The following is a 24,509-nucleotide window of genomic DNA, read 5'->3' as shown; positions in this document are numbered from 1 at the left end:
TTTAGTATGTTTTGATGAGGTCCCCCGCATTCTTCCACATTTTAAGCCATGCACGTTGTTTGGGCCGCAGGTATGGTAACAGGTGACAAAAGTCACTTATTAAATCAGATTCCCGCTGTTTCTGCAATTGTCAAAGTTAATTCTCAAAGTTACAGCTGGTCTGTGGTCGCACCGCGTGGCGTTGCTGCCATCTAGTGGCGGGACCAAGAAGTGACGCGGTTAACGCGTTGAAATGAACGGATCGACAGCTCTGATTCCACTTGCTGTTTATTTCTCTCTTCCCACATTTACATTCCCCCTGGTTTTATTTCCGCGCTCACTGGAGTTTTACGATGCGGAGTTTGGGGATTAAATGGGAGCCGTTCAGCGCCGACCTGTTGTCCACCGGGTTTCTGCCCCACAGCCCCTGAGCCCCGCTCCTGACGCCGGTCCCGGGACCCGACCCTTTTACACACCCGGAGCGGAACCGGAGCAGATCCTCAGCCAGTTGTTTCCAAGCGAATAAGGCCCGAAGAAAGGATAAAGTTTCTCCGTGAATTTATTCCCAGTGAAGGTGTGGAGATGGGACTTGGTGTCCGCGTCGTAAAATGAAACTGTCCCGGACTCGTAACTGAGATAAACTCCCACCCTCCCGGGGATGGGACGGGCGGGGAGACGGGATGGAGGGGAGGTGAGTGCATCAAACCCGTCACCCCACCCCCGCCTGATGCTCCAGACTCCAGTCTCCGGGGTCAGTGTGACCTCTCTCTTTCTCTCCACAGACTCTGCGGCGACTCCCAGACTCCAGTGCCGACTCCCCGCCACCTCCACCTCCCAGTGATGTCTCCCCGATGTGAATCCCTCCGATCCCAGCACACACTCACTGCCTGTAAACCTCTTCCCGGTGTCAGGGAGTCTCCTCCAGGTCCGGGTCCATCTCACCCTCTTCCAATCCTCAGACACCTCGAGCCCCGGACCCGCTGTTTCCACATCCAGGGTGACGGAGACTGGGGGGAGAAGCAGAGAATCAGAGAGTCCCCGGGGGTCGGGGGGAGACTCGGGCAGCGCGGCCCCGGGACCGGGGGAGAGGCCGCTCGGCCTCAGGCACAGGCGGACGGACAACTGAAACCCTGCCCGGGGTTTCACCCCGACCACAGCGGGTGGACAACAGACATCTCTCCCGGAGTTTTTATCCAGGGATGGAGAGGGGAATTTCGTGAGGTGGGGGAGGGTGGACGGGGAGGACGAGTGCGGAGAGTGAGGAGGATTGCGAGATTGCGGTGGGGATGGAGGAATGAAGCGGGTTATTCAGATATGGAGGCAGATTGGAGCAGGTGGATATTGAGGTTAGCGGTAATTTGAGGATGTTAAAGAGGAGGTAGAGGTGTGTGGTGGGGTCGTCATGATCACAGTGAAAGGGGGCAGACACGAGGGGCCAGATGACCTGCTCCTGTGTTTTTTGAGTGGAGGGTGAGACAAAGGGAAGGGTGGGTTTGTTAGTCAATTGGAGTGGGTGCAAAAGGGTTTACAACAACTTCATCAGGTCTGAAGGGCTGGGTTATCAGGTGAAGTTGGACAGTCATCAGGTCATAATGTCATCAATGAAAGTATTAGAATTAGGCCATTCGGCCCTTCAATTCTACTCCACCGTTCAATCATGGCTGATCTATCTCTCCCTCCTAACCCCATTCTCCTGTCTTCTCCCCATAACCTCTGACATCCATACTAATCAAGAATCCAGCTATCTCTGCCTTAAAAATATCCACCGACTTGGCCTCCACAGCCTTTTGTGGCAATGAATTCCACAAATTCAACACCCTCTGATTAAAAGCATTTCCCCTCATCTCCTTCCCAACGGAACATCCTTTAATTCTGAGGCTCTGACCTTTCGTCCCTTCCTGCCCAAACCACCCCATCCCCGGGCACATTCCCCTGCAACCGCAGGAGATGCAACACCTGTCCCTTTACCTCCCCCCTCAACTCCATCCAATTTATCCCAAAGAGGAGGAAAGATTCCAAGGGGAGTAAGAGACACCCGTGGCTGACAAGGGAAGTCAAGGACAGCATAAAAATAAAAGAGCAGAAGTACAACAAAGCAAAGAAGAGTGGGAAGCCAGAGGATTGGGACTCTTTTAAAGAGCAACAGAAGATGACTAAGAAGGCAATACGTGGAGAAAAGATGAGGTACGAGGGTAAACTAGCCAATAATATAAAGGAGCATAGTAAAAGCCTTTTTAGGTATGTAAAGAGGAAAAAAATAGTCAAGGCAAATGTGGGTCCCTTGAAGACAGAAGAGGGAGAATTTATTATGGGAAACAAGGAAATGGCAGACGAGTTGAACCGGTACTTTGGATCTGTCTTCACTAAGGAAGGTACAAGCAATCTCCCAGATGTTCTAGTGGGCAGAGATCCTAGGGTGACGGAGGAACTGAAGTAAATCCACATTCGGCAGGAATGGTGTTGGGTAGCCTGATGGTCTGCATCCCAGAGTATTTAAGGAGGTGGCGCTAGAAATTGTGGACGCATTGGTGATCTTTTTCCAATGATCTATAGATTCAGGATCAGTTCCTGTGGATTGGAGGTTAGCTAATGTTGTCCCACTATGTAAGAAAGGAGGGAGAGAGAAAACGGGAAATTATAGACCAGTTAGTATGACATCAGTGGTGGGGAAGATGCTGGAGTCAATTATAAAAGACAAAATTGCGGAGCATTTGGATAGTAGTAACAGGATTGTTCCGAGTCAGCATGGATTTACGAGGGGGAAATCATGCTTGACTAATCTTCTGGGATTCTTTGAGGATGTAACCAGGAAAATTGACAGGGGAGAGCCGGTGGATGTGGTGCACCTTGACTTTCAGAAAGCCTTTGACAAGGTTCCACATAGGAGATTAGTGGGCAAAATTAAAGCACATGGTATTGGAGGTAGGGTACCGACATGGATAGAAAATTGGTTGACAGACAGAAAGAGTGGGGATAAATGCGTCCCTTTCAGAATGGCAGGAGGTAACTAGTGAAGTACCGCAAGGCTCGGTGCTGGGACCTTGTCAGTATTACAGTATAGCAAAGGGGATTACAGAGGCATGAGGCAGGAGCTGGCCAAAATTGACTGGAAGGAGGCCCTAGCAGGGAAGACGGTAGAACAGCAATGGCAGGTATTCCTGGGAATAATGCAGAGGTTGCAGGATCAATTTATCCCAAAGAGGCGGAAAGACTCTAAGGGGAGTAAGAGACACCTGTGGCTGACAAGGGAAGTCAAGGACAGCATAAAAATTAAGGAGAGGAAGTATAACATAGCAAAGAAGAGTGGGAAGACAGAGGATTGGGACTCTTTTAAAGAGGAACAAAAGTTAACTAAAAAGGCAATACGGGGAGAAAAGATGAGGTACGAGGGTAAACTAGCCAATAATATAAAGGAGGATAGCAAAAGTTTTTTTAGGTACGTGAAGAGGAAAAAAAGAGTCAAGGCAAATGTGGGTCCCTTGAAGACAGAAGCAGGGGAATTTATTATGGGGAACAAAGAAATGGCAGACGAGTTAAACCGTTACTTTCGATCTGTCTTCACTGAGGAAGATACACACAATCTCCCAAATGTTCTAGGGGCCGGAGAACCTAGGGTGATGGAGGAACTGAAGGAAATCCACATTAGGCAGGAAATGGTTTTGGGTAGACTGATGGGACTGAAGGCTGATAAATCCCCAGGGCCTGATGGTCTGCATCCCAGGGTACTTAAGGAGGTGGCTCTAGAAATAGTGGAAGCATTGGAGATCATTTTTCAATGTTCTATAGATTCAGGATCAGTTCCTGTGGATTGGAGGATAGCAAATGTTATCCCACTTTTTATGAAAGGAGGGAGAGAGAAAACGGGTAATTATAGACCAGTTAGTCTGACATCAGTGGTGGGGAAGATGCTGGAGTCAATTATAAAAGACGAAATTGCTGAGCATTTGGATAGCAGTAACAGGATCATTCCGAGTCAGCATGGATTTACGAAGGGGAAATCATGCTTGACAAATCTACTGGAATTTTTTGAGGATGTAACTAGGAAAATTGACAGGGGAGAGTCAGTGGATGTGGTGTACCTCGACTTTCAGAAAGCCTTCGACAAGGTCCCACATAGGAGATTAGTGGGCAAAATTAGAGCACATGGTATTGGGGGTAGGGTACTGACATGGATAGAAAATTGGTTGACAGACAGAAAGCAAAGAGTGGGGATAAATGGGTCCCTTTCGGAATGGCAGGCAGTGACCAGTGGGGTACCGCAAGGTTCGATGCTGGGACCCCAGCTATTTACGATATACATTAATGACTTAGGTGAAGGGATTAAAAGTACCATTAGCAAATTTGCAGATGATACTAAGCTGGGGGGTAGTGTGAATTGTGAGGACAATAGACAATAGACAATAGACAATAGGTGCAGGAGGAGGCCATTCAGCCCTTCGAGCCAGCACCGCCATTCAATGCGATCATGGCTGATCACTCTCAATCAGTACCCCGTTCCTGTCTTCTCCCCATACCCCCTCACTCCGCTATCCTTAAGAGCTCTATCCAGCTCTCTCTTGAAAGCATCCAACGAACTGGCCTCCACTGCCTTCTGAGGCAGAGAATTCCACACCTTCACCACCCTCGGAAGATGCAATAAGGCTGCAGGGTGACTTGGACAGGTTGTGTGAGTGGGCGGATACATGGCAGATGCAGTTTAATGTAGATAAGTGTGAGGTTATTCACTTTGGAAGTAAGAATAGAAAGGCAGATTATTATCTGAATGGTGTCAAGTTAGGAAGAGGGGATGTTCAACGAGATCTGGGTGTCCTAGTGCATCAGTCACTGAAAGGAAGCATGCAGGTACAGCAGGCAGTGAAGAAAGCCAATGGAATGTTGGCCTTCATAACAAGAGGAGTTGAGTATAGGAGCAAAGAGGTCCTTCTACAGTTGTACCGGGCCCTGGTGAGACCGCACCTGGAGTACTGTGTGCAATTTTGGTCTCCAAATTTGAGGAAGGATATTCTTGCTATTGAGGGCATGCAGCGTAGGTTCACTAGGTTAATTCCCGGAATGGCGGGGCTGTCATATGTTGAAAGGCTGGAGCAATTAGGCTTGTATACACTGGAATTTAGAAGGATGAGGGGGGATCTTATTGAAACATATAAGATAATTAGGGGATTGGACACATTAGAGGCAGGAAACATGTTCCCAATGTTGGGGGAGTCCAGAACAAGGGGCCGCAGTTTAAGAATAAGGGGTAGGCCATTTAGAACGGAGATGAGGAAGAACTTTTTCAGTCAGAGAGTGGTGAAGGTGTGGAATTCTCTGCCTCAGAAGGCAGTGGAGGCAAGTTCGTTGGATGCTTTCAAGAGAGAGCTGGATAGAGCTCTTAAGGATAGCGGAGTGAGGGGGTATGGGGAGAAGGCAGGAACGGGGTACTGATTGAGAGTGATCAGCCATGATCACATTGAATGGCGGTGCTGGCTCGAAGGGCTGAATGGCCTACTCCTGCACCTATTGTCTATTGACCACAGCTATTTACAATGTATATTAATGACTTGGATGAAGGGATTAAAAGTACCATTAGCAAATTTGCAGATGATACAAAGCTGGGTGGTAGTGTGAACTGTGAGAAAGATACTATGAGTTTGCAGGGTGACTTGGACAGGTTGTGTGAGTGGGCGGATGCATGGCAGATGCAGTTTAATGAGGATAAGTGTGAGGTTATCCACTTTGGTTGTAAGAATAGGAAGGCAGAGTATTATCTGAATGGTGTCAAGTTAGGAACATTGGACGTACAACGAGATCTGGGTGTCCTAGTGCATCAGTCACTGAAAGGAAGCATGCAGGTGCAGCAGGCAGTGAAGAAAGCCAATGGAATGTTGGCCTTCATAACAAGAGGAGTTGAGTATAGGAGCAAAGAGGTCCTTCTACAGTTGTACAGGGCCCTAGTGAGACCGCACCTGGAATACTGTGTGCAGCTTTGGTCTCCAAATTTGAGGAAGGATATTCTTGCTATTGAGGGCGTGCAGCGTAGGTTTACTAGGTTAATTCCCGGAATGGCGGGACTTTCATATGTTGAAAGACTGGAGCGACTAGGCTTGTATACACTGGAATTTAGAAGGATGAGAGGAGATCTTATCGAAACGTATAAGATTATTAAGGGGTTGGGCACGTTAGAGGCAGGAAACATGTTCCCAATGTTGGGGGAGTCCAGAACAGAGTTTAAGAATAAGCCATTTAGAACTGAGATGGGGAAAAACTTTTTCAGTCAGAGAGTTGTGAATCTGTGGAATTCTCTGCCTCAGAAGGCAGTGGAGGCCAATTCTCTGAATGCATTAAAGAGAGAGCTGGATAGAGCTCTTAAGGATAGCGGAGTCAGGGAGTATGGGGAGAAGGCAGGAACGGGATACTGATTGAGAATGATCAGCCATGATCACATTGAATGGCGGTGCTGGCTCGAAGGGCTGAATGGCCTCCTCCTGCACCTATTGTCTATTGTCTTTAGATAGTTCCTCTGTCCCTCTCTTCCCCTCCCATTCCCAGTTCTCCCTCTGTCTTCCTGTCTCCACCTACATCCTTCCTTTGTCCCACCCGAAACGTCACCCTTTCATTCTCTCCTGAGATGCTGCCTGACCTGCTGAGTTACTCCAGCATTTTTGTAAATAAATATCTAGTCCTAGACTCGCTCACTAATGGAAACATCCTCTCCACGTCCATTCTATCCAAACCTTTCACTATTCTGTATTTTTCAATGAGATCCCCCCTCATTCCTCTAAGCAACAGCGAGTACAGGCCCAATGCCGACAAACGCTCATCATAGATTCATCCACTCACTCCTGAAAGAGCCTATTCAGACTGGGACATTTTTTCTTGGGGGCCTGTCAGAGTGACATTATAGATGTGTATAAGATGCACAGACAAGGTGATTAGCCGCAATACTTTACCCAAGGTCGGAGTGTCTAAACCTCGAGCACATCAGTTTAAGGTGAGAGTGGAAACAATAAAAAGGACCCGAGGAGCAGGTTTTTCAGTCAGTGGGTAGTGTAGATGTGGAACGATCTGACAGAGGAAGTGGGCGAGGCAGGTACAATTACAACAGTTCACAGAGAATTGGGTAGATACGTGGATAAGAAAGACTTGGAAGGATATGAGCCAGACTCAGGCAAGTTGGTTGGGCAACGTGGTTGGCATGGTCGAGTCGAGTCAAAGGGCCTGTTGCTGTGCTACAAACCTCTCTGACTCAGTGATGCTTCCCAGCAGATGAGCAGGTGGGAGATCAAATCTTCAGTTTCCCTTCAGTTCAAAATAACATTAATCTTTGCATCTTAGCATTACTTAAAGATAGACCAATCAATGGTAGACACAAAATGCTAGAGTAACTCAGCGGGACAGGGAGTGTCAGGGCTCACATTACGAATGTAGCCATGTGGGTTTTATTGCAGGGGTGTAAAAGGGGTGTGAAAGCTCCAGCTTGATTATGTTGCCAGGACATCCTGTTGTCAGCATGGAAGTGCGGTTTATGGCTAAGTGTATCCTTTGATATGGGCAACTGGCTTTAAGGCTTTGATGGTTAACCACCCTTTGATGGTTAAGGGGAACATTTGGCCATATAGACTGCTCTTTGGTCCTGGGAATACCGAGGACATGTAGGTCACACAGGACACGGAGGACATGGGGGTCCTAAAGGGCACATAAAGATTTATAGGACATTTTAAAACTTGCCATATAATGTAGCAACGGAAATGTACTGGCACATGTATTACGGGTATAAAATGTGTGTAATTGTTAGCATTCGGAGAGAGAAACTACACTGGCTTCCTAAGCGTTTCTAAACGCTTCGGTTTCTAGACTCTCTCCCACCTGGGTGAGTAGAATAAAGAGGTTAAACGAATTCGGTTGTCTGCCTGTTTTTTCTAATAGGCCACGGACTACAACATTTGGCGTAGTCGGCAGGATCTCTTTGGCATCGTCAACCACGAACGACTAAGAGGCAGCGGTGACTGAAACACGTCCGAAGGGGACAGAGTGCACTTCTCGACCGTTGTTCGAGACCCCGGACGTTGACGTCTTTCAGACACTGAAGTCCCTCGTTTGGGGTTGATCTCGTGTGCAACTGAGATTCACAGACGAACCGATAAGGAAAAGGACAAGGATAAGGACAAGGATAAGGTTCCGGATTTGGAAGGTAAGGGGCGGTCACTCTTGTTGTCATTGTCTTGGTCTGGATGAAATTGATCGTTTGGTAATATTTATTGGTAGTATTTATTGGTAGCATAATTTCGGATAATTGGCAATCAGACATATGGGACAGTCTTTGGATAAGAGTGATGGCGGTGCCCCGGTGCAACACGTGTGTTATTTATTTATTTGCTTCGTTAATGAAAAGATTGGGAAACGAGGCCTGGCCAGTGGGAGGTAAATGGAATGTAGAGACTCTCAAAGAGGATTAAAGAATGGAGAGAGGGGGTGCAGAAGCGCCATCAGGAGTCGAGGGAGCGAATTTGGAGGGAAAATGCAAGTAGTAGAGGGATATCAGTGTGTGATAGGTTGGGAATACCGAAAACATGCGATATTTTGCAAGCGGAATGTAAGGTGTATGACAGACAATAAACAATAGACGATAGGTGCAGGAGTAGGCCATTCAGCCCTTCGAGCCAGCACCGCCATTCAATGCGATCATGGCTGATCACTCTCAATCAGTACCCCGTTCCTGCCTTCTCCCCATACCCCCTCACTCCGCTGATCTAAGACTTGACTGTGCTACCCGAGCTCGAGATGAATTTAAAACCGGTACCAAAGGGATATATCCCGCCCAACAACAACAAAAGTCAGAATCCGAACCACTGGAGTCTATAGCGGCTTTATTAGGTAATCAGGAATCCGAGAGTGACGAAGAACCCTGGATGTGTCCGGTCCCCACAGCCCCACAGGCAGAGCCACCGGCTGCGGTGGTGCCAGTCCCGGTTCTACCCTCCCGCCAGGATATTCGGGACTACCCCCCCAATTATGAGGCAGCATCAGGGAATATGGATAGGTCCCAGACAACCGTTGGTGAAAGGGTTAAGTTGCGCCATGAACAAGAATCCGCACAATCGGCGCTAGAGATTGAGGATACTGCCTACCCTCGCCTTTTTCAGTACACCTCATGCTGCCCAGCAGGCTGAATTATTTGCCCTCATACGGGCCTGCCACCTTTGCGTTGACCAACGTGCTAATATTTACACCGACTCACGATATGCTTTTGGGTTTGCACATGATTTTGGTACCCTGTGGCAGCACAAGGGCTTTTTGACTGCAGCAGGCACTCCTATTAAAAATGCCCTGTTTGTCCGAAATCTACTAGCGGGTTTAACACTCCCGGAAACCTTGGCTGTCATTAAATGAAATTCGCATACATCTGTCAAGGATCCCATTTCTTTCGGGAATGCATTGGCTGACACATTGGCACGCACAGAGGCCCTGACCCCTACCATTTTAGTTTCTTCAGGTGAACAACAACAGTTTTCTGCAACTACCGCTATGCCCAGTGTTTCGGACCTCTGCCAGCTTCAGGGGGACGCCCCCGAGGCTGAGAGACACCAGTGGAGCCAGGATGGGTGTTCCCCTCGCGAATCTGGGTTACTGCCTCTGGCAAAGTTTGTGTCCCTAACGTGCTTTTACCTGTTTTGTTGCATTATGTGCACTCTCTTACCTATGCTGGTAAGAGGGGAATGTTGGATGTAATAAATGCTAAATGGTATCACCCCAAAATACATTGGGGTTTACAAATTGATTTTATTGAATCAGAACAGAGAGTTTGTAGAGTGCCTTCGAGATGGATTCTTAGAACAGCTTGTACTGGAGCCTACCAGGGAGAAGGCAATTCTGGATTTAGTGTTGTGTAATGATCCTGATCTGATAAGGGGACTAGAGGTAAAAGAGCCATTAGGAGGCAGTGATCACAACATGATAAGTTTTACTCTGCAAATGGAAAGGCAGAAGGGAAAATCGGAAGTGTCAGTATTACAGTATAGCAAAGGGGATTACAGAGGCATGAGGCAGGAGCTGGCCAAAATTGACTGGAAGGAGGCCCTAGCAGGGAAGACGGTAGAACAGCAATGGCAGGTATTCCTGGGAATAATGCAGAGGTTGCAAGATCAATTTATCCCAAAGAGGCGGAAAGACTCTAAGGGGAGTAAGAGACACCTGCGGCTGACAAGGGAAGTCAAGGACAGCATAAAAATTAAGGAGAGGAAGTATAACATAGCAAAGAAGACAATAGACAATAGACAATAGGTGCAGGAGTAGGCCATTCAGCCCTTCGAGCCAGCACCGCCATTCAATGCGATCATGGCTGATCACTATCAATCAGTACCCCGTTCCTGCCTTCTCCCCATACCCCCTCACTCCGCTATCCTTAAGAGCTCTATCCAGCTCTCTCTTGAAAGCATCCAACGAACTGGCCTCCACTGCCTTCTGAGGCAGAGAATTCCACACCTTCACCACCCTCTGACTGAAAAAGTTCTTCCTCATCTCCGTTCTAAATGGCCTACCCCTTATTCTCAAACTGTGGCCCCTTGTTCTGGACTCCCCCAACATTGGGAACATGTTATCTGCCTCTAATGTGTCCAATCCCCTAATTATCTTATATGTTTCAATAAGATCCCCCCTCATCCTTCTAAATTCCAGTGTATACAAGCCCAATCGCTCCAGCCTTTCAACATACGACAGTCCCGCCATTCCGGGAATTAATCTAGTGAACCTACGCTGCACGCCCTCCATAGCAAGAATATCCTTCCTCAAATTTGGAGACCAAAACTGCACACAGTACTCCAGGTGCGGTCTCACCAGGGCCCGGTACAACAGTAGAAGGACCTCTTTGCTCCTATACTCAACTCCTCTTGTTACGAAGGCCAACATTCCATTGGCTTTCTTCACTGCCTGCTGAACCTGCATGCTTCCTTTCATTGACTGATGCACTAGGACACCCAGATCTCGTTGAACTCCCCCTCCTCCTAACTTGACACCATTCAGATAATAATCTGCCTTTCTATTCTTACTTCCAAAGTGAATAACCTCACACTTATCTACATTAAACTGCATCTGCCATGTATCCGCCCACTCACACAACCTGTCCAAGTCACCCTGCAGCCTTATTGCATCTTCCTCACAATTCACACTACCCCCCAACTTAGTATCATCTGCAAATTTGCTAATGGTACTTTTAATCCCTTCGTCTAAGTCATTAATGTATATCGTAAATAGCTGGGGTCCCAGCACCGAACCTTGCGGTACCCCACTGGTCACTGCCTGCCATTCCGAAAGGGACCCATTTATCCCCACTCTTTGCTTTCTGTCTGTTAACCAATTTTCTATCCATGTCAGTACCCTACCCCCAATACCATGTGCCCTAATTTTGCCCACTAGTCTCCTATGTGGGACCTTGTCGAAGGCTTTCTGAAAGTCGAGGTACACCACATCCACTGACTCTCCCTTGTCAATTTTCCTAGTTACATCCTCAAAAAATTCCAGTAGATTTGTCAAGCATGATTTCCCCTTCGTAAATCCATGCTGACTCGGAATGATCCCGTTACTGCTATCCAAATGCTCAGCAATTTCGTCTTTTATAATTGACTCCAGCATTTTCCCCACTACTGATGTCAGACTAACTGGTCTATAATTACCCGTTTTCTCTCTCCCTCCTTTCTTAAAAAGTGGGATAACATTTGCTATTCTCCAATCCACAGGAACTGATCCTGAATCTATAGAACATTGAAAAATGATCTCCAATGCTTCCACTATTTCTAGAGCCACCTCCTTAAGTACTCTGGGATGCAGACCATCAGGCCCTGGGGATTTATCAGCCTTCAGTCCCATCAGTCTACCCAAAACCATTTCCTGCCTAATGTGGATTTCCTTCAGTTCCTCCATCACCCTAGGTTCTCCAGCCCCTAGAACATTTGGGAGATTGTGTGTATCTTCCTCAGTGAAGACAGATCCAAAGTAACGGTTTAACTCGTCTGCCATTTCTTTGTTCCCCATAATAAATTCCCCTGCTTCTGTCTTCAAGGGACCCACATTTGCCTTGACTATTTTTTTCCTCTTCACGTACCTAAAAAAACTTTTGCTATCCTCCTTTATATTATTGGCTAGTTTACCCTCGTACCTCATCTTTTCTCCTCGTATTGCCTTTTTAGTTAACTTTTGTTGCTCTTTAAAAGAGTCCCAATCCTCTGTCTTCCCACTCTTCTTTGCTATGTTATACTTCCTCTCCTTAATTTTTATGCTGTCCTTGACTTCCCTTGTCAGCCACAGGTGTCTCTTACTCCCCTTAGAGTCTTTCCACCTCTTTGGAATAAATTGATCCTGCAACCTCTGCATTATTCCCAGGAATACCTGCCATTGCTGTTCTACCATCTTCCCTGCTAGGGCCTCCTTCCAATCAATTTTGGCCAGCTCCCGCCTCATGCCTCTGTAATCCCCTTTGCTATACTGTAATACCGACACTTCCGATTTTCCCTTCTGCCTTTCCATTTGCAGAGTAAAACTTATCATGTTGTGATCACTGCCTCCTAATGGCTCTTTTACCTCTAGTCCCCTTATCAGATCAGGATCATTACACAACACTAAATCCAGAATTGCCTTCTCCCTGGTAGGCTCCAGTACAAGCTGTTCTAAGAATCCATCTCGAAGGCACTCTACAAACTCTCTTTCCTGGGGTCCATTTCCAACCTGATTTTCCCAGTCTACCTGCATGTTGAAATCTCCCATAACCACCGTAGCATTACATTTTTGACACGCCAATTTTATCTCCTGATTTAACTTGCACCCTAAGTCGAGGCTACTGTTTGGGGGCCTATAGATAACTCCCATTAGAGTGGGAAGACAGAGGATTGGGACTCTTTTAAAGAGGAACAAAAGTTAACTAAAAAGGCAATACGGGGAGAAAAGATGAGGTACGAGGGTAAACTAGCCAATAATATAAAGGAGGATAGCAAAAAAAATTTTAGGTACGTGAAGAGGAAAAAAATAGTCAAGGCAAATGTGGGTCCCATGAAGACAGAAGCAGGGGAATTTATTATGGGGAACAAAGAAATGGCAGACGAGTTAAACCGTTACTTTGGATCTGTCTTCACTGAGGAAGATACACACAATCTCCCAAATGTTCTAGGGGCCGGAGAACCTAGGGTGATGGAGGAACTGAAGGAAATCCACATTAGGCAGGAAATGGTTTTGGGTAGACTGATGGGACTGAAGGCTGATAAATCCCCAGGGCCTGATGGTCTGCATCCCAGGGTACTTAAGGAGGTGGCTCTAGAAATAGTGGAAGCATTGGAGATCATTTTTCAATGTTCTATAGATTCAGGATCATTTCCTGTGGATTGGAGGATAGCAAATGTTATCCCACTTTTTAAGAAAGGAGGGAGAGAGAAAACGGGTAATTATAGACCAGTTAGTCTGACATCAGTGGTGGGGAAGATGCTGGAGTCAATTATAAAAGACGAAATTGCTGAGCATTTGGATAGCAGTAACAGGATCATTCCGAGTCAGCATGGATTTACGAAGGGGAAATCATGCTTGACAAATCTACTGGAATTTTTTGAGGATGTAACTAGGAAAATTGACAGGGGAGAGTCAGTGGATGTGGTGTACCTCGACTTTCAGAAAGCCTTCGAGCACATGGTATTGGGGGTAGGGTACTGACATGGATAGAAAATTGGTTGACAGACAGAAAGCAAAGAGTGGGGATAAATGGGTCCCTTTCGGAATGGCAGGCAGTGACCAGTGGGGTACCGCAAGGTTCGGTGCTGGGACCCCAGCTATTTACGATATACATTAATGCCTTAGATGAAGGGATTAAAAGTACCATTAGCAAATTTGCAGATGATACTAAGCTGGGGGGTAGTGTGAATTGTGAGGAAGATGCAATAAGGCTGCAGGGTGACTTGGACAAGTTGAGTGAGTGGGCGGATACATGGCAGATGCAGTTTAATGTAGATAAGTGTGAGGTTATTCACTTTGGAAGTAAGAATAGAAAGGCAGATTATTATCTGAATGGTGTCAAGTTAGGAAGAGGGGATGTTCAACGAGATCTGGGTGTCCTAGTGCATCAGTCACTGAAAGGAAGCATGCAGGTACAACAGGCAGTGAAGAAAGCCAATGGAATGTTGGCCTTCATAACAAGAGGAGTTGAGTATAGGAGCAAAGAGGTCCTTCTACAGTTGTACCGGGCCCTGGTGAGACCACACCTGGAGTACTGTGTGCAGTTTTGGTCTCCAAATTTGAGGAAGGATATTCTTGCTATTGAGGGCGTGCAGCGTAGGTTCACTAGGTTAATTCCCGGAATGGCGGGACTGTCGTATGTTGAAAGGCTGGAGCAATTAGGCTTGTATACACTGGAATTTAGAAGGATGAGGGGGGATCTTATTGAAACATATAAGATAATTAGGGGATTGGACATATTAGAGGCAGGAAACATGTTCCCAATGTTGGGGGAGTCCAGAACGAGGGGCCACAGTTTAAGAATAAGGGGTAGGCCATTTAGAACGGAGATGAGGAAGAACTTTTTCAGTCAGAGAGTGGTGAAGGTGTGGAATTCTCTACCTCAGAAGGCAGTGGAGGCCAGTTCGTTGGATGCTTTCAAGAGAGAGCTGGATAGAGCTCTTAAGGATAGCGGAGTGAGGGGGTATGGGGAGAAGGCAGGAATGGGGTACTGATTGAGAGTGATCAGCCATGATCGCATTGAATGGCGGTGCTGGCTCGAAGGGCTGAATGGCCTACTCCTGCACCTATTGTCTATTGTCAATCGGCCACTTTAAAAGACTATAGCATAATTATAGCATAATTATAGTGATTATAGCATAATCAAAGAGGGGAATGTAAGGGCTCACATTACGAATGTAGCCATGTGGGTTTTATTGCAGGGGTGTAAAAGGGGTGTGAAAGCTCTAGCTCGATTATGTTGCCAGGACATCCTGTTGTCAGCATGGAAGTGCGGTTTATGGCTAAGTGTATCCTTTGATATGGGCAACTGGCTTTAAGGCTTTGATGGTTAACCATCCTTTGATGGTTAAGGGGAACATTTGGCCATATAGCCTGCTCTTTGGTCCTGGGAATACCGAGGACATGTAGGTCACACAGGACACGGAGGACATGGGGGTCCTAAAGGGCACATAAAGATTTATAGGACATTGTAAAACTTGCCATATAAGGTAGCAACGGAAATGTACTGGCACATGTATTACGGGTATAAAATGTGTGTAATTGTTAGCATTCGGGGAGAGAGACTACACTGGCTTCCTAAGCGTTTCTAAACGCTTCGGTTTCTAGACTCTCTCCCACCTGGGTGAATAGAATAAAGAGGTTAAACGAATTCGGTTGTCTGCCTGTTTTTTCTAATAGGCCACGGACTACAACAGGAGCAGCTCTGGAGAGAAGGAATGGGTGATGTTTCAGGTCTGGACCCTTCTTCAGTCTGAAGAAGGGTCTCGACCTGAAACGTCACCCATTCCTTCTCGACTGAGATGCTGCCTGTCCCGCTGAGTCACTCCAGCATTTTGTGTCTACTTTTGATTTAAACCTGCAACTGCAGTTCTTTCGTACACATCTTACTTCAAGATGTCAGAAACAAGAACAATGGAAAAGGTATAAGCTTTACCTTGCTTGAAGTCATCAGATGTGTCTTTAAATGTTGTGTTGAATGAAACAGGGCAATGAAACTTTTCAATCGGCAAGGCCTCCTCTACCACCGACAGTGGTTTGGCTTCATCACGAACCCTGCGAATATTTAACAGCTGGTTATCAACTGAGCATTAGAAATGTTATGAACTGTTCCACGAAAACTTACAATGTTTCCGTCAAGAGCATGTCCTACCTTCGCTTGCGACCAGCTTCCCCCTGAAAGAAATAAAACACAAATCTCAATTGACTCATCCCGACAGCGGGAATTTCTCCACATTTCTACAACCCTCTGATAATTCCCATTTCCCAACTCTTATCTCCGCTGCCATGCAGATAGAAAGTGGACATTACCGTCGAGACATAGAACGATGGGAAAAAGCACAAGCAATGTTCATGAGAATGATGCCATGACTGAGAGGATGGAGCTCCATGCAAAGACTGGGCAGGTCGTGGGATTTTATCCGGAAAAAATGTCAGGAATGATGAGATAGGATTTAATTTATCGGTGGATTTAAATGGGTGAGGATGAAATAATATCTCTAATCGATGGGAGAGCAAAAATCAAATCTGAAATGTAACCTGGTCTTCAACAAATACCGAAAGGAATGCAGTCATGAGAACATGGACCTCGCTAGCATTGGAGGGAATGAAGACAACAGCAGAGATACATTTAAGGGCAAGCGGGATAAACACGTGAGCACTCCTGGAATTTGGGGTATTGTTACCGGGTGTGGTGAGTAGATGGGAGGGATGTTGAGTGGAGCAGAAATCCTGACTGGATAGGATGGGCCGAATGGCCTGGTCTATTATGTAGAATGGGATGTAATTCTATGGTGAACAAAGGTGGGTAAAACAGAGCAAATTCCCCCAAGGTGACCGCCCACTGCTGATGGGAACCGGATATAGATGTCCAATCTGCTGTGTGCGCCACATTCTAGATTTCAATGTTAATCCCCACAATGTGGTCATGGCTGATCTAGCCCAGGAACAAACTCCTCCGCCTTGTCCCATTCCCTTTGATTTCAGTTCCCCGAATTTTCGAAAATTTATCTTCCTCTGGTATAAATACGTCTAATAGGTTAAACCTCTCAGAGTCTCTTGGTTGGAGAATCCCAGAGATCTACTGTCCTCTGCTCATTCGTGGCCCTTGGGATCAGATATAGGATCACCCGTCGTAGTTCTCAACTCCACAGAATACAAACACCTCTCTACATTCAGGCCAGGCAGCCCTGAGATCCCATAGATTATGCGGGAGGCCAATTAGTTTGGGAAGAACAGCTGGAACAGATGAAAAAATGCAGCATGTAGTTCTGAAATATCCCCCTCCATTTTGTGACTGCACTTTCACTTCGCCAGACTGTGGTGTAACCCCTCACCTTCAGAAACACCACACTGTCCTTTTGATCCATCTGCTGCTGCAACTTAGAGAGTTCCTCCTGAATAGATTTTAAATTCTCTTTGATCTCTCCAAGATTTTTCTTCATTCTATTCAGAATCCTCTTCTCTTCCTCCCGGATATCTGCCTGTACGCGCTGCTCTTTCTCAGTGAGAATCTGGTGCAGTTCAGCAAACTGGGATGCGATCTTGGACTGAAGGTTGTGTGACTGTTCCTGTCAAATGAAAGGTGAAGATCAATATGTAATGTCACTGATTGTGTTTCCCTCAGAGGTTGACGGTGACATTTGTCCTGTGCATTTTTTTACTTGCTTTGGCAATTCAATAGTTTGTCTAAATGCTTCTGAAATGTTGTGAGGGTAATCTTATAACCTTCAATCCTCTACACCTAATACAATTCCCAGCTGCCTATTCCTTTTCAGGTGTCCGTTAATTCCCATTTATCCGTCCACCACTCCCTAGTGGGGTGCCGCAAGGCTCATTGCTGGGACCGCACTTATTTACAATATATATTAACGATTTAGACGAGGGAATTAAATGTAACATCTCCAAGTTTGCGGATGCCACAAAGCTGGGCGGCAGTGTGAGCTGCGAGGAGGATGCTGTGAGGCTGCAGGGTGAGTTGGACAGGTTGGGTGAGTGGGCGGATACATGGCAGATGCAGTAAAATGTGAATAAATATGACGTTATCCACTTTGGTAGCAAGAACAAGAAGGCAGATTATTATCTGAATGGTGTCAGATTAGGAAAAGTGGAGGTGCAATGAGACATGGGTGTCCTTGTACACCAGTCAATGAAAGTAAGCATGCACGTACAGCAGGCAGTGAAGAAAACTAATGGCATCTTGGCCTTCATTGTGAGAGGATTGGAGTTTAGGAGCAAGGAGGTCCGACTGCAGTTGTGCAGGGTCCTGTTGAGACCACACCTGGAAAATTGTGTGCTGTTTTGATCTCCTAATTTAAGGAAAGACATTCTTGCTATTGTGGGAGTGCAGTGTAGGTTCATCAGGTTAATTACCGGGATGGCGGGACTGACATATGATGAAAGAATGTATCACAACTGCTGGAGTAACTCAGCAGATCAGGCAGCATCTAGGAGAGAGGGAATGGGTGACGTTTTTGGTCGAGACCCTGTTCAGACTGATTCTGAAAGGGTCACTGGAATTTAGAAAGATGAGATAGGATCTTATGGAAACATGTAAAATTCTTTAGGGATTGGAGAGGCTACATGCAGGAAAAATGTTCCCGATGTTGTGGGAGTCCAGAACCAGGGGTTATAGTTTAAGAATAAAGGGTAGGCCATTATCATATTGAATGACGGTGCAGGCTCGAAGGGCCGAACGGCCTACTCCTGCACCTATTTTCTATGCAGCACCCGAGGTCAGGATCGAACCCGCTCACCAGAGCTAGGAGACAGCAGCACTACTTGGTTCACTGCGCTGCGCTGTTATTACACGCGTCACAGGGATCAAACCTGCACAAGATCAGGAAATCGAAACTTAAAAGCCTCACCAGAACTCCAGAAATCTTCTCTTTCTGTTGCTGCTCCATTTGCTGCATCTCTGATTTATCTTTTGTGAAAGACTGGATGGAAGCTTTAACCTGACCCTGCGATTTTGTTTGAAAATCGGAAAATAAAAGCGTTAGACAATAAAAACGGAATTAAACAATGATGCGATCAAAATCGGTTTGCTTTTACCTTGTAGTTTTCAACAGCTTCTTTAACCGGCATGAAGCGGTGATCTCTGTGTTCCCGCCCACCTGCACAAACCACACAGATCAGCTTCTTGTCAGTTTCACAAAACAGCTTCAGTTCTTCCTGATGTTCCTCGCAGTGAAGTTTACTTTCCTTCTCCGTCCGATTCAGGCTCAGTGTTCGAGCTTTCTCAGCCAGTCTCGCCAAGGCCCGATTCACCCTGAGGGTGCGGTCTGTAAACACCTCTCTACATTCCGGGCAGGAGTTTCTCCCCTCCCTGTCCCAACTCTGTGTGATACAGGAAGTGCAGAAGTTGTGCCCACAGTCCAATATTACCGGATCGGTGAAGAAATCCAGACAGATGGGACAAACTGCCTCCTCGGTTAAACTCTCGAACCTGTCTTTCGAAGCCATTTTTTTACTCTGCCACTTCCTGGTTCAAAACGCATGTCCACTGCGCACGCTGCCGTCTAGAGGAATTAATGTAGTTCCGCTGCAAGTGTTCAACGTGAAGATGCAGAAACAAGGAACTGCAGATGCAGGGTTACAAATAAAGGTACAAAGTGCTGGAGTAAGTCAGTGAGTCAAGCAGCACATCTGGAGAACATGGACAGCAGATGTTTCGGGTCGGGTCCCTTCTTCAGACTGATTGTAGGGGGTGGAAGATGGAATAATGATGGGAGGAAGGGGGCAGGACAAAGCCTGGCTGGCAATAGGTTGACACAGTTGAGGGGGGTGAGGTAGTTGATAGTCAGACGGTTGGACAAAGGCCAGAGATGAAAAGACAGAAGGTGTGTGACAAAATGATTGAGGACTTGCGAATTGTGTACTGATCTTCAAACAGTCTTCTCCTCAGACGGCCAAAGGTTGTGCAGGTGCACTGAAGACGCTGGTGAGTTTCACCATCAATGTCTGCCTTCCTCTGGGAAGAGGAGCGCCGGCCAGAGCACTCGAGGGTCACCACCGTTACGACCATTTTAAAGGAAGGAGACAAATCCACCCGCAGAAACTATGGAGGGTTCCCCCGCTCTCTACCACAGGGAGGGGTCAGTTACACATTAAACTGTCCTGAATATAGACGGAAGCGGAGAGTAGCGCTTGGGACAGTATAAGGCAGGATAAAATGCTGGAAACAACTGCAGAGTGGATTCACGAAGATGGTGCCAGGATTTGAGGGTCAGAGCGAAAGGGAGAGGTTGGGCAGGGAAGGATTTATTAATTGGAGCGCAGGAGGCTGAAGTGCATAAGATCAAGTGGTGAATAGACAGGGTGAATGCACAGTCTGTTACCCGGAGCAGTGGAATCGAGAACTAGAGGACACAGGTTTGTGGGAGAGGTGCAAGATTCAATCAGAAACTGAAGAACAACATTTTCACACAGAAGGTCGTGGGTGTCTGGAACAAGCTGCCAGAGGGGGTAAGTGAGGCTGGACAACAACGTGGAGTGGAGTTGAAGCCCCGTTTCCTGAACAAAGAGGATTCCTCCGAATCACCCCTCCTCCTCTTGCTCCACCTCCCCCTCACTCCTCCTCTCCCTCTCATCCTCTCCCTGCACCTCCTCCTCCCCCTCTTCCTCTCCACCTCTCCCTCATCCCTCTCCTTCACCTCACCCCTCCTCTCCCTCGCCTCCTCCTCTTCCTCTCCGCCTCACCCCTCCATTTCCCTTTCCTCCTCTCCCTCACCCCTCCATTTTTCTCTCCTCCCTCACCCCTCCATTTCTCTCTCCTCCTCCACTGCGGGCCTCCAAGGCCGCCTCTCTCCGCAGCCGCTCCTTGTGGAGCCGCTGCCGGTCGGGGTCGGGGTCGGGTACGCCGCTGCAGGCCCGGCGGAGAGGGAGGGGGATGAGAGGGAGAGGGTGGAGGAGGGGGATGAGGAGCCGCGGCAACAGCGGGTCTCGGGTTGCCGCCGCCATCAGCGCCATGGGGTCTTGCTTCCATGATACCGGTTGCCATAAAGCTGAAGTGAACAGTAATCAGTCGGTATGTGTAGGAAGGAACTGCAGATGCTGGTTTAAACCGAAGACAGACACAAAATGCTGGAGTAACTCAGCAGGACAAACAGTATCTCTGGAGAGAAGGAATGGGTGACGTTTCGTGTCAAGACCCATCTTCAAACGGTCAGAATCGACCCGTGCGTTGGAAGGAACTGCAGATGCTGGTTTAAACCGAAGATTGAGTCTGAAGAAGGGTCTCGACTCGAAACGTCACCCATTCCTTCTCTCCAGAGATGCTGCCTGTCCCGCTGAGTTACTCCAGCTTTTGTGTCTATCTTCAGCAATCAGTCGGTGACAAGCTTTGAGTTTAAAGTCTGAAGATGTTAGATGGGATGATTGAGGTGTAAGTGAGGAGAGAATCAGGCTGGCAGATGGCATCACAGATCCTGATTACACAATAATCAGAAAAAAAGATAAGGTGTGAACAAGAGCTAGTTTAAAAGCATTAAATTCTCCAAGTAAGCTTCAGTAAGTTTTAGAGATTATAGGTTTCAAATGTATTTTTTTGTCACGTGTACCAATTAAGGTACAGTGATATGCGAATTACCATAAAGCCATACAAAAATAAAAGCAACAAGACACAGAATTACAAAAAAAGTATTTCTGTTCCGTTAACGGACGCAGTTAACGCGTTGAAATGAACAAATCGACAGCTCTGATTCCACTTGCTGTTTATTTCTCTCTTCCCACATTTACATTCCCCCGGTTTTATTTCCGCGCTCACTGTGGTTTTACAACGAGGAATTTGGGGATTAAATGGGAGCCGTTCAGCGCCGACCTGTTGTCCACCGGGTTTCTGCCCCACAGCCCCGCTCCTGACGCCGGTCCCGGGACCCGACACTTTTACACACCCGGAGCTGAATCGGAGCAGATTCTCAGCCAGGTGTTTTCATCCCAATAAGTCTCGAAGAAAGGATAAAGTTTCTCCGTGAATTTATTCCCAGTGAAGGTGTGGAGATGGGACTGTCTCGTAAAATGAAACTGTCCCGGACTCGTAACTGAGATAAACTCCCACCCTCCCGGGGACGGGACGGGCGGGGAGACGGGATGGAGGGGAGGTGAGTGCATCAAACTCGTCACCCCACCCCCGCCTGATGCTCCAGACTCCAGTCTCCGGGGTCAGTGTGACCGGTCTCTTCCTCTCCACAGACTCTACGGCCACTCCCAGACTCCAGCCCCGACTCCCCGCCACCTCCACCTCCCAGTAATGTCTCCCCGATGTGAATCCCTCCGATCCCAGCACACACGCACTGACTGTAAACCTCTTCCCGGTGTCAGGGAGACTCCTCTGGGTGCTGGTCCATCTCACCCTCTTCCGATCCTGAAATACCTCGAGCCGCTGACCCACTGTTTCCATATCCAGGGTGACGGAGACTGGGGGGAGAAGCAGAGAATCGGAGAGTCCCCGGGGGTCAGGGGGAGACTTGGGCAGCGCGGCCCCGGGACCAGGGGAGAACATGTCTCCCGGAGTTTTTATCCGGGATCGAGAGGGAATTTTGTGAGGTTTCGGGAGGGGGAGGGGGAGGGAGAGGGCGGGCAGGACTCGAGGGAAAAAGCAAAATAGGCGGTTATGCCGATAGTTTTAAACTGAGGAGGAAGCCTGCCTGGAGCATGAAGACCAGAAATGCTTGATTGGGTCAAATGGACTGTTTGTGTGTAGGAAGGAACTGACAATGCTGCTTTAAACCAAACAAAGACACAAATTGCTGGAGTAACTCAGCGGGACAGGCGCCATCTCCGGATGGAAGGAATGGGTGATGTTTTGGGTCGATACCCCTCTTTAGATGTCTGTTTTGTGTCATTTGCATCCAATGAATAATTCAAACAAAACCCACAAAAATATTTCAAAGAACATTAAAATTGTCATTGAAATGGCTGCAATATTGGAAACAGAATCTGCAGTTTATATTAATAAACTAAATTAAAATATACATTCCTGCTGTAATGTAATAGTTGCATTCCAAGCAAACTTGTGTTAATAGAAAAATCACACGATTAAAAACTGGAAGGGGCGATTTGGGACCACAGTTTGGGGCTGGCACGAACAGTTACAATGCCCCTGCAGAATTTGCAGAATAAAAGTCTCGCTTTTTAGCAGTCCTTCTTGTAGAATGTTGTGTGTCATTCATGTATACATGTCGTTAAACCGGAAAGATTGCAGATAAGTTTCACAAAGATGTTGCCAGGACTTGAGGGCCTGAGCAATAGGTTGAGGTTGAACAGGCTCGGACTTTATTCCTTGGAGCGCAGGAGGTTGAGGGGTGACCTTATGATGATGTATACGATCATGAGGGGAATAGCTAGGGTAGAGGCACAGAGTCTTTTACTCAGAGTCGAGGAATCAAGAACCAGAGGACATAGGTTTAAGGTGAGACGGGGGAAAGATTTCACAGGAACTTGAGGGGTCACTTTTTTAATACAAAGGGTGGTAGGTACGTTGAACGAGCTGTCTTCCTATTGAGGGAGTGCAGCGCAGGTTCACGAGGTTAATTCCTGGGACGGCGGGACTGTCATATGATGAAAGAATGGAGCTGCAGGGCTTGTATTCACTGGGATTTAGAAGGATGAGCGGGGATCTTATAGAAACACATAAAATGATGAAGGGATTGGACACGCTAGATGCAGGAAACATGTTCCCGGTGTTGGGGGAGTCCAGAACCAGGGGTCACACACAGTTTAAGAATAAGGGGTCAGCCATTTAGAACTGAGATGAGGAAAAACGTTTCACCCAGAGAGTTGTGAATCTGTGGATTCACTGGATATATTCAAGAGAGAGTTAGATAGAGCTCTAGGGGCTCGTGGAACCAAGGGATATGGGGAGAAGGCAGGAACAGGGCACTGATTGAGAATGATCAGCCATGACCACATTGAATGGCGGTCCTGGCTCGAAGGGCCGAATGGCCTCCTCCTGCAGCTATTGTCTATTTATCAATGTATCCCACCTTGTCCCCCTCCCCTCAACCTCTCCTCTTCTGCCTGCCCTCCTTTCCCACCCCTCCTCCCTCCTCCCTTCCCGCCCCTTACCCCCCATCCTCATTTTCCCCGTCACTTCTCCTCCCCAAACACCTCCCTCCCCCATAACCCGCCCTTCCCCTTTTTCCTCCCTCTTCCCTGTCCAGGTTGGGACCAGGCCGCGTCTCCATGGAGACGGGCCCCGCCGTTGCCCCCCTCTCCCCCATCTCCGGTCGTCATTGTTACTCACCCCCTCTGCTCCGGCGCCCGCCCGGTTTCGCGCCCAACCACACGTCACTGGCCGGCGCCGCTATTCCGCCCCCGAGACGTGACACAAGGCCGCCATTCACCCGCCCCGGACACGTGACACCAGACCTCATTCAACCGCCCCCGGCACGTGACACCAGATCTTCATTCTCCCGCCCCGATACGTGACACCAGACCCCCATTCCCCGCCCCGATAAGTGACACCAAACCCCCATTCACCCGTCCCCGACACGAGACACCAGACCCCTTTCCCCCGACACGTGACAGCAGACCCCATTCAACCCGCCCCGACACGTGACAGCAGATCTCCATTCAACCCGCCCCCGACACGTCACACCAAATCTCCATTCAACCCGCCCCCGACAGTTGTCTCCGTCCACACCCCTTTCCCCCCCCGGCACGTGACAACAGGCTCATCCGACCACCCACCCACGGCACGTGACAGCAGTGACGTTTCTCAGGGCGCTCCCATTGTCCTGCCCTCCGCACGTGACAAGGGCCCCCGTTCCCCCAGTCTCATCCCGGCTTTAAAGATTGGCAACTCTTTGAAGCTTTGGTCATGGGGATGAACATAAGTTGCAGAA

The 24,509-nt window shown here is 47.8% G+C and overlaps 1 protein-coding gene across 1 annotated transcript; it reads right to left on the bottom strand.

Annotated features, from left to right (window-relative positions):
- Nucleotides 1-244: 244 nt before the first annotated feature.
- LOC144590947 (zinc-binding protein A33-like) lies at nt 245-24,043 on the bottom strand. The gene is made up of 7 exons (XM_078395308.1): nt 23,909-24,043; nt 18,718-19,244; nt 18,531-18,626; nt 17,001-17,234; nt 15,818-15,840; nt 15,602-15,720; nt 245-986 (listed from the first exon to the last, which is right to left on the bottom strand). Exons 2-7 carry the CDS (start codon nt 19,126-19,128, stop codon nt 448-450), a joined length of 1,422 nt encoding a protein of 473 aa, XP_078251434.1. The 5' UTR covers nt 19,129-19,244; nt 23,909-24,043; the 3' UTR covers nt 245-447.
- Nucleotides 24,044-24,509: the final 466 nt, after the last annotated feature.

Source organism: Rhinoraja longicauda, unplaced genomic scaffold (assembly GCF_053455715.1).
Source record: "Rhinoraja longicauda isolate Sanriku21f unplaced genomic scaffold, sRhiLon1.1 Scf000421, whole genome shotgun sequence".
Classification (NCBI taxonomy): domain Eukaryota; kingdom Metazoa; phylum Chordata; class Chondrichthyes; order Rajiformes; family Arhynchobatidae; genus Rhinoraja; species Rhinoraja longicauda.
This window is presented reverse-complemented; position numbering and strand designations above follow the sequence as displayed.